The sequence below is a fragment of the Octodon degus genome, unplaced genomic scaffold (assembly GCF_000260255.1).
Source record: "Octodon degus isolate 3935 unplaced genomic scaffold, OctDeg1.0 scaffold00273, whole genome shotgun sequence".
Lineage (NCBI taxonomy): Eukaryota > Metazoa > Chordata > Mammalia > Rodentia > Octodontidae > Octodon > Octodon degus.
In genome coordinates, this window is record NW_004524849.1 from 2,058,616 (window position 1) to 2,069,996 (window position 11,381).

Sequence of the window (11,381 nt, forward strand, 5' to 3'; positions counted from 1 at the left end):
AATAATATTCAACTTTGCCTTTTCTGACATGTGGATGATCAATATTATCTGAACCCAGCTAATGTGATGATTTGGTGGTGGCAGCTTACTTTAAAGGTTATTGGAGAGCCTATGTTCTCAACAAATAATTTTCACTGAGCTATTCTGACAATGCCTAATTCAGATATTTCCTGTTTAACGTCCTGTATAATGACTGTTTGGACTTACAACTGAGGTTTGCAGATCACTTACTATGTACAACCATGTGTATGTGTGTGTGTGTGTGTGTGTACACATATAGTTCTGTACATCTTATCTATAGAGCCTCGATGTCTTTTTTATACAGTATACGTTGTTTATAGGGTACTGTGATTTTGCTGACTGTACTGTGCAGCACTCTAATTTTGTTATATATTACAATGTTGCATTCAAGAGTTACAGAAATTAAAGCAGTTATCAAGTTGGAGTTTCCTTTGTCCATTTTTGTTCTAAATATTGTATCATACATACATGTTATATACAATTCCTCATTTAGTGACCAACTCAGGTAATGATCTAGTTGCAGGAACTCAGTCATTAAACTAAAAGTGTCTGCATAAACCCTAAGATGCTGCATAAGGCACCATAGGACTTCTACACAGTAAGTCTCCACTGTCATCCAAGACAGTAAAAGTACATTCTTTTATGGACTAGTAGAATCCACAGGGGGTCCATGAGTGGCTCCCTATTTGCTACTTCACTGAGGGTAAACAGTAACTATTAGTTTAATCCTAGAACAAAACTAGTTGAATTTCAGAAGTAACATTGTTAGCAGGCAGGTACTAGGACTTATTTTTCTCCAGTAACTAAGGCACTTAGCTCTTCTACTAAAGCAACCTCCCCTCAAAAATCTTTCAAAAGACACTTCCTGACACCATAGTGCATTCACTGTCCTGGAGGAATGGACATACCCTGAGATCAGAATCACTGCCCAAAAAACCTGGGAATAAATGACTTCATTTCCAAACTTCAATCTCAGATGGGGGAAACTTTAAGCAGGAGGGGAATGGCTGTGGAAAAGTTAAGCAGAAGCTGAAACAAGGGTGATGGCAGGGAGAAGGCTGAGAAAAGCAGTGAGAGGCCTGGGCCTGGCCTGCGCAATTAGACCAGAGCCCCCTTGCAAAGCTACTACAGTGGCACCCGAGTAAGATGCTTGGACCTTGTTCAACTCTTAAGCTGCTCATCTATTAAAAAAACAATTACCAATGAATAATAATGATTACTACGAGGCCCTTGGCAATATCTGTGTCTGGCACCCTGTAAGAGTACAGGTGAAAAGCGCAGCATCACCATAGTACTGAAAGCAAGAGGCTCTTTTGTTAGAGTTGAAGGGTTAGCGACTTTTGATGATAACATTAAGAAGCCATATAATCTTATTAAATATAAGTAAACTCAAACATGAATATTTCCCAATATTCACATAGTGAATGATTGGTATTTCTCTAGCACTAGTCTGAAGAACTTGTGGAACTGTTCAACGTATGTCTGGAAGCTGTTCCCAAAATTCACTGGCCTGGGATAAAATGAAAAGAAAAGGAAAATACGGCGATATATATATATATATTTTTTTTTACAACAATATGAAATATAACAACCATTGTTGGATTCCTATCATTTAGTTTAGTGAAATTCTGTATTATTTCTTTTTTTCTTTTCACTGTTTTTTGTATTCTCTTTAAGAAAAAAATTAAACATAAAAAGATTATACATACAAAATTTTTTACATATATCAAAATATAAAGATAAGCAACAATGATTCTTAAAATTCAAATTAAAACAAGACCAGAATATTTACATGTTTATTAAATCTTTACAATCAGTAATTATAATCAAATACACAATTATATACAAGGATTATATACATTTTGCCCAGACTTTTACATCACAGTACATAGTTTCCCTTAGAAATATTGTATACACTTATCACCAAACAATAAAATCCAACAACAGTAGTGTTACAGCACCTGTTAGTACAGACATCTTTTTCATAAATTACATCATAAGAAAATATACGGCTGTAAATTGGGCTTTTAAAAATGTCTTTTATAAAATCTGAACATACAATGTTTCATTCACAGAATGTTTTTTTCTATGTTCTGACTGAAGCCTTGTGCATAAAACGACCAGTTGAAATATTTACTAAATTCTACCCATCCCCTCTAAAATTGTAAGAACTATTTGAATTACTTATGCTCAGCTTTTTTTATGATGAATTTGGCATGGGGTCTGGTGAGAGAACAAATGCTGGCTTTGCTATAAAAGAGTTGTGTGATGGTAATTTAAATCTAAAAACAATCCTCGGGAGAGTAACTACATTAGAGAAATTAAAATCAGAGAGTGCACGATTTCTCAATTTAAAAATCTCTAAAACTGTGAAGAAAAATGAAAAAATAAAATTGCAAAATAATTTCCCAAACAATTATGCTTTTTAGAAGCTTATTACAGGTTAATGAGAAAACTTACTCAAATACGTATCCCATCCCAAACATATGTAGTAACTGATAATTCTTTCACACTTTGAACTTTATGGGAAAAGTAGTGCAAATTAGGGATGTTATTTCAAGGGACTTCTACATGCAAAATAACTATAGATATTTTATTTTTAACAGGCAAACAAATTACATTTGAAAATACCTGAATTAAACGCTTGCTTTTATCTTTTAACTTTCAGCTAAAAGCTTTACTTGATTCCAGGTTTGTAAACATTGTATAAATCTTTCTTAGTCAAACAATTTTATGGCTGTGGTGATCTTTTCAGCTCTATTTCTAAACAGTCAACATTTACCTGAGGTAGACCAGATGTTTCTAAATTCAGGGTCTCACAGAATCCCCTGAATCTTTAGGAAGTAAATAAAATATCCATAAAAGGTATTTAACAAAACATTTTAGGCCGGGGATGTAGCTCAGTGGCACAGCACCTGTCTAGCAGACGTGAGCCCTGACTTTGATTCCCAGTACCAAACAAAACAAAAAAAAAATTAACCTAATGCTTCTGGAATTTTTAATGAATTAAAAACTACTTTATCACAGTATAATGGCGGTGTTCTGAAACTGAACTTATATCTTCCGTCTTACCTAGGGAAAATTGGTATAATTTCTTCTGGGTATTAAATATAATTAGCTAAATCTTATCTTTTTATTTTTTATTTTTATTTTTTTTTTAAGGGTTTAGTTCCTGAATAGTTAAGGATTTGCTCCCAAATCTCAGTGAAAGACAACAGCTCCCTCTAATGGCCAAGGAAAGGGAGAGTGGCAGTAAGCTGGCCTTTCCTAGTGCATGTCACAGGACCCTTCATGCCACTCAGTTCTCCTTGTTGGGGGAAAAAAAACAAACAAACTGTTGCTTAGATAACTTAGAAGTGTTCTACTTAGCAACAACGGCTTTGAGCTACAAATACAAAATCAAATCAATGCACATAAGGCTTCTGTAATCAAAGTCTTACAGGAACATCTGCTCCTTTTCTCCAAGCCCCAGTCCTATCAATCAAGGCAAGTCAAGTAATTAGGCTTCAGCTATTTTGGCAGCTTTGCAATTAAAATGAACAAAGCACTATGTCTACCTTTCTGAAAGCTGTATGTATTATAGTTCTATCTTCTTACCTCAAATTTGACATGCAGAGAGACTAAAAATATCCATTTTGGTGTCAGGTTTAATTAAGGGCCAATAAAGGCCTTGTTATGCTACTATTTTTTCCCTTCCCCAAAGCAAATTCTGTAGTAGATTTATTACTCACTGACCCAATTATGTTTAGCTAGAATTTTGAAACAAGTAGTTATCCTCTTACAAAGGAATACTTACTTGGGATCTAAGACATACTGTACATGAATATACATAACTACAACACAGCATTGCTGTTCTTTAACAATTCCACATATAAGTTATTCAGTACCTCAAAATCATGTTTTAGGAAAAGATTATTATGTAATATCATGATAAAAAGAAAGGAAATCAGATTTCTCAGATAGTCTGTTGGAACTGATTAATAAAAGTTTAAAAAATAAATACAATGAGCAAGGCCATGATTTCAAGTCCAGGCTAACAATATCAACAATAAACTTTTTAAAATTTAAATGTGGCCAGCATAAGACCACCACCAAAAAGAGAAAAAGGGAAAATTTTTTCATTAAACTACATGGCTACATGTAATTCTTACTATAAAATTTTTTGGAGAAAAAGGTCACCGCAAACTAATTTTCAATTCTATATCATAAGAAATATTTGTTAAAACAAGAACAAACCCAAAACTCATGATTCAACATAAAATATGGCAAATTCTTTAGGTGTGACTTTAGAAACCAAAGTTTCTGAGGAGAAAAACAGTAGTTACTCAAGTAATTTTAGATCACCACCATAATTTTATCATGGCTTCAGAAGACAGAAAAATGGAATAAAGTATATTCAGCTGTTGGCGATATGGGCCTTTTGGCTCAAACTGTATACTACACATGGCATGAGTGAGGCTGGTGGCCAGAGGTGACCACCTCTCAGAGAAATGAACTAGAGAAGATTTATGACCCACCCAACAAGGATATATGCTAAGTGTCACTTCAGAGTAGTCCCAGATTTCCTTATGGAAGGCCCAATGGGAAGTTCACAATACATTACAGTTTCTCCCTTGCTCCACTTAACAAAAGTAACCAATTTTCAGAATATGACCTTTTTACCTGGCCTCATGATTAGCATTTATGCAGAAAACTGAGAAAATACACTGGCTTCACCTTTAGTTTAAATGAAAAAGACATTGTTAGGAGGGAAAAAACCAGAAGTCATTTGATTACCTGTCGTTGAATGAAAGAAGTGATGAACAAAAACTGTCACCATAAATGCATGTTTCATAACCACTTAAATCACTATAGAGGGGTTTTGTGTGTGTGTGAAGGCAGCACAACCTGAATGCCACAATGCCCATGTGTATCTTCCCAAAAGAGCCTCTAATGACCAAATCAAGAAAGCCATGCTTCCTCTAGCTAGAAAGCTACAAACTCCAATTTCTTACTCAACTACTGAGTTTGTCTGTCTACCCAGAGACAAAAGTTCAGTTCCCAGGAAGTGCCAGATGTCTTCCCTGGCCAGGCATGCTGCAAGTTGTGCAATGCTGTCATTTGAGGGGGGAACTGCGAGTTCCACTTTTGATGGGACAGTCTAACTGAGGTCATTTTTAACGCAACATGCTCCAGATTCCTATGCTAACTACCCATCTCAGTCAGAACATGGTTGCTCATCGCCATACTTAAAGCCCCTTGGAGAGCATGCTTAGTATAGGGTGTCTCTAACCAGTTTACTTTTTCTTTTTAAATACCTACCACCACACTTTTCAGTGAGTCATAGTTCATCCTTCTCCATCATTTCAAAAGCTTCTATATCTTCATTCCAGTCCGCTAGTATGGAGTCTATAGGCTGGGTCTTTTTACCCCAGCTAACATTAGGATTGGAGTCTTCCTCAGTTTCTGACTGTTCTTGAGGTTGGTTATCCAGATCTGTACATTCACCATCCAGACTGGTAGGTTCCTGGTCTTCTGTGGGATTAGAAGTCTGTTCAGCAGGGGAAATGCTTGCAGCACTGTCAGGATCTGCTGGTGATGAGTCTGAGTGAGAGTCTAGAGAACTTTCCTCAGGAGACTCTTGATCAACCAAGTCAACTGCCTGAGAAATTGATATAATCTGTTCAGCACTTTGACTCTGAGAATCATTTTCTGAGGATAGCTGTGCTTCATTTTCCGTTTCAGGATCTGTATAAGAAAGAAACAAACTCCATGCTACTTTCCTCACAAAGACTTTACTGGTACACATACAAAGTCATACTATTTTTCACAACACAATTAAGACATAAAATGTTAAAGATCATCAAATTAATGCAGAACAATGCACTTAATAGAAAATGATTTGTCTTTTATGAATGTAACATTTCCTATGTATTTGTTTTATAAAATGTGTGTGTTAAAAAATAAATGCTTCAAATTAAAAGGAATGACTAAAAACTGATAAAACAGGCTTAAATGAATATCAGTAAATGCCAAGAAACATATTAAACAATAAAGTACATAAAATGTGTAATGTCTAACTAAAATTTATTAAATATCTAAATTCATGAAAGCATGCACATGAGCGCATACTAAATAAAATACGTTATAAATAGTATATATCAGTGCACTGGAAAAGTAAAATTACCATTGAGGAAGCCATGAATGTTCAGATAAAAAGATTTTTGGATGATTATGGGTATTAATGTGATTAATCAAAATACTTTCACAAAAACAAAAACTGAGATTTACAAAAATTCTATTATTTTATCCTATGAATTATAAAACATAATATTAAAATCCACTAAAGGCTACAGAGGAGGTTAAAGCTCTTGTAATGAATACACAATGAAACCATCTTCTTTAGGGTTCCCAGAAGTGCTTAAACCGCATCGCACCCACATGGCACAACCTGTTCAGGCTCAGGCTCCCTCACTGAGACACAGCCAGCCAGCCGGGCCAGCTGTCCACGGTGCATGGCACTAAGAAGAAAATGAAGAGCAAAAGCAAAACACTACACCTGCCCTTATGCATCCTGTAGTTCAACCCCAGAAAAAGATCACAAAACAAACAGAAAAATCCAACTGTGACAGATGTTCTGAGAGTAAGATACGTGGTGTTAGAAAAGCTTATGTATAAGTAAGGAAATTTAATGGGTTCTTACAGAAATAACTAAACTGGGACTTAAAGGAGAAGTAGTCTTTCAGTCAAAGAAAGGAAGGAAGATGATCTTTTTATAAAATCAGAAACACTTAACATAATGTGGACATGCAGGAAGATAGGGGTGGATGCGTGTGTATTCACCCTGTTCAGATAGGATTATTTGATGAGGGCAAGTTATATTCTTAGGTTTGGGGCAGGGAGTGAAGTTTGAAAAACTGAGGAGTCCTCCTGCATTTCCATTTTCTTTCTTTCCTTTTTTTTTTTTCCGTACCAAGGATCAAACTCTGTACCTTCTGCTTCTTCTGAGCTATCTTCCTGGCCCCTGCATCTGTTTTCTGAACCTTAAAAGAGGTACAATTTAACTAGACAGGGAAGCTATGGTGGGCCCAAAGAAAGTAGGGAGTTAGCTGGCTGCTTAGACGATACTTATGCTAGGCAAGGTAAGTTCCAAGACAAAAAACAACAAAAAAAGAAAAACCTTCAAGCTTCTTTCTGGAAGATATTGTTCCAGTTTAGAAGACGGGGTTGTTTTGTCTACTAATGAAGACTGTCCTTATGACTTACAATTCCCCTAACTTTAGATATGACACAATTTTATTTTTGGAAATCTAACAAATGAAATAGGGTACCAAAAAAAAGAAAATAGAACAACTGTAAATAAGAAAAAAGTGAATTGAATTGTATGTAAAAACTGTGATTATGGAATAAACTTTAAACAATTCTAATTTTAAAAATACTATTAAAATTAATAAAAGAATTTGTTAAGAAGAGTAAAGCAACTGAATACTAGTAACTCCTCTGTAGTGGCAACAACTACTACTAATAAAACCATATATTTTTTTCATAATGAAAAGCTACAAAACAGAATTAGATTCATTATAAGAGGCATACAGTTCATAGTGCTTCATACCATGCAATCATTATAAAACACAAAACAAGATCTGATTAAATTTATAGGTATGTTAAAAGTATTTAACATTTTCCTAATTTATACATAAAGTATACAGTTATATATTCATTTCAAAATGAATCTCACTTCTACTTTTCTTGTTTTGGAACCAGATAAAATCATCTGCAATTTCATATTGAAGAATATATGTCAAAGAAAAGTCAAGAAATTTTCAAAAGGATCAGCCAGCACTCCATAAAACCTATACACTGGGCTGGGGAGATAGTTCAGCAGCATCATCACCTGCCTGGTAAGCACAAAGTTCCAAGTTCAATCCCCAGTTTCTAAAAAAAACCCTACTCATTACTCTCAGTTTTGTCTGGATTACTTTACACTGACTTATCTAGCTCTTAACTTACCAATTTGTTTCTGATCTCATTACTAACTTTGTAGATAAGTATTTCATATAAACCTTTGTGACTATTTAGACCTGCCACACATCATTTCTTCTGAGGATATTTCTCTTAACTAGTAATTTATATATTTGCTCTAGTTGTACATCTTAGAACTCTTTAGCATAGATACATCCTATAAAGCAAGATCAAGCTCAATGAAATATATACCTATCAATGGAAATATCCTGAGTAAAATTAGGGAGAAACACACTCTTGTATCTTAGAAGAGATGTAAATTGTTACTACAACTTGCAACATTTATCAAGGCCGAAAGATCCATACCCTTCTCTTCATCATTCCATTTTAGTAAACCTCAAAATTCTAGACAAGTATCAAAATGTACGAAGACATATATAGAATGATTTCTACATCATTAGCATATAACGGCTAAACAAACCAAAAAAACTCTAGAACTAATGTAGATGGCCAATGATGAAATAATTAAATAAATTGTGTTTCTGTTACAAAATAAAATATGATAAAGCTTTTAAAAGAATAAATTCTGCAATCCAACCAGCATGGAAGAATATTCTTAAACTATAAAAAGCAATTTGCTTAATGATATTTAGAATATACTCCATTACTGTGAAAAGAAAATCTGTACTTTGAAATGTACAAAGCCCCCCAAAAAAAATATGAACAGTTATATACTAAACTATTAACACTGATTGGTTATATCAGGAAAACGAGAGACTTAAAAACATGTATCTCCAAAAGAACATGTTATAAAATTTACATTTGAAATTAAAAAGAGATTTTCAAAAGGTATCAGTAACTATTCTGCAGGCTGGCCAAATAGCTCAGCGGATCAGGCGCAGAGGCCTGTGGTTCAATCCTCCGGCCTGCCGTGCCAGCCCCGCACCTGGGGCACACTGAGACGGCCATTGGGATTGGGCTTGGTGGTGCACCTGTAATCCCAGCTCTTGGGAGGCTGTAAAAAGGCAGATCATTACGAGTCCAATCTAGTAGTGAGACCCTGAACACCCTGTAGAACCTTCCCTAAAATAAAAAACACTCTGCAATGCACTATAGGAAAGTCATCAAAGACTAAGGAACACAAAAAGAGAAGGAAAGAAAAAGAAGAGGGGAAGATATAGACAGTGAGATAATTTTTTAAACCAGAGAAATATATATATATATATATATACATTTTTGGAAAGTAGGCACAGGGGTCAGGGTTCAATCTCTGGGCCTGCCTTGCTGGCCCTGCCCTTGGGGTGCACTGAGATGGCAATTGAGACTGGGCGTGGTGGCACACACCTATAATTCCAGCTCTTGGGAGGCTGTAAACAGGCGGATCACTACGTGTCCCATCTAGTAGTGAGACTCTGAACACCCTGTAGACCTTTCCTTAAAAATACAGAAAATAAAATAAAAATCCAAACACTAAAAAAAAAAAATTTTTTTTGGAGTTTGAGACAGGATATCATGTCTGCATCTTGTACAATGAATAACCACTAAGACAATAATATGCAATGTATATACTACAAAGCTACTGTAATAAAATCAGCATGGTATTGGCAACAAAATAGACCTGAAGATCAATGGAATAGACTAGTAGATGCAGAGGCCTCTAGGAATGCACTCAGCCACCTGATCTTTGACAAAGGGGCCAAACACACTTACTGGAAGAAAGACAGTCTCTTTAACAAATGGTGCTGGAAAAATTGGCTCTCTACACGCCGAAGATTAAAACTTGACCCAGGTCTATCACCATGCACTAAACTAAAATCAAAATGGATTGAAGAACTGAGCATTAAATCAGAAACACTAAATCTCCTAGAAGAGAAAGTAGGAGGATCTCTTGAAGACATAGGGGTAGGCAAAGAGTTCATGAACAGAAACCAAATCGCACAGGAAACACTTGAAAGAATTAACAACTGGGACCATCTCTTACTGAGAAGTTTTTTCACGTCAAAAGAAATTATCAACAAAGTGAAAAGACAACCCACAAACTTCGAAAAAATCTTAACTAATAAGCACTCAGACAAAGGTCTGCTCTCTAGAATATATAAAGAACTAAAGAACATTAGGGCCCCTAAATTTAAAGACCCAATCCAAAAGTGGGCATCTGAGATGAACACACACTTCTCGGAGAACGAAAGAAGCGAATAAATATATGAAAAAATGCTCCACATCACTAGCCATCCACAAAATGCAAATTAAAACACTGAGATATTATCTCACCCCAGAAAGATTGGCTAACATAAAGAAATCAACCAACAACAAATGTTGGAGAGGCTGTGGGGAAAGGGGAACCCTTCTCCGCTGTTGGTGGGAGTGTAGACTGGTGCAACCGTTATGGAAATCAGTGTGGAGACTCCTTAGAAAACTAGGACTGGAAATCCCATTCAAGCCCGCTATCCCCCTACTGGGAATTTTCTCGGAGGAACTGAAAGCATCATATCATAGTGATATATGTGGATCTATGTTTATAGCAGCACAATTTGTAATAGCCAGAACTTGGAAACAACCAAAATGCCCGTCACATGTGGAATGGTGGAAAAAGATGTGGTACTTTTATATAATGGAGTACTACTCAGCTATAAAGAATGACAAACTTGAAGCCTTCATATTTAAGTGGATGCCACTTGAAGATATACTTCTTAGTGAAATAAACCAGACCCACATCTGTAAATATCGTATTCTCTCCCTAATATAAGGACTTACAATTCCGTATATGACTAGGTTTCTAAATTTCTTAGTAAAAATATGTAAATGCTTATTTCTACCTTTATATAATTATTTTTCCTTCATATTCTGTAAGGACTTAAAGTTCAACATATCAATATCTGATGGAAAATACCTGTTCCAGGATATGCCAAAATGTTTGATATTTCTACAGATAGGATAAACCATACTGCATATATTGCAGGTTACTAATTAGCTTCTCTTCTGGAGGGTTAACAACCTAAGTTAGCAGATCAAAATGTGGAGAAAAAGAAGGGCTGCATGATTAGTCAACATTTTGGCCCTAGCCTTTCAAGGTCAGTGAAGACTTGGGACATAAGAGAACCTGTACTGTAACAACATGTAACTCAGTTGTGCTCCAAATTTTCTGATCAAGAAGATTATGGACCCACAGAGAAATGTGTTCGAGGATTTAAAGTGAGCCTGGGGAGAATCACATGGAGAGAAAAAACATTTCCTCAAGCTTTCACAGAGAGCAAATTGGTCAAGCAATGACTCATCCTCAGGTCAGACACTGACAAAAGAATGTACAAAAAGCAGTACAGGGCTACAGGATAAATCCTGAGAGTACTTGGCTGACCTTATCAGATACAAAAGTTACAATTCTGGGTATATAGGTCTTGCTATATCTTGGTCTTAACCAT

At 35.5% G+C, this 11,381-nt stretch overlaps 1 protein-coding gene across 1 annotated transcript in view; it reads right to left on the reverse strand.

Annotated features, from left to right (window-relative positions):
• Nucleotides 1-2,959: 2,959 nt before the first annotated feature.
• The window catches only part of Edem3 (ER degradation enhancing alpha-mannosidase like protein 3), an 82,927-nt gene continuing 74,505 nt past the window's right edge, over nucleotides 2,960-11,381 (reverse strand). Inside the window, exon 19 of the mRNA XM_023706873.1 lies at nucleotides 2,960-5,793. Coding sequence (XP_023562641.1) covers nucleotides 5,342-5,793 — 452 coding nt within the window. The 3' untranslated portion in view covers nucleotides 2,960-5,341. The remainder of the gene's footprint in view (nucleotides 5,794-11,381) is intronic.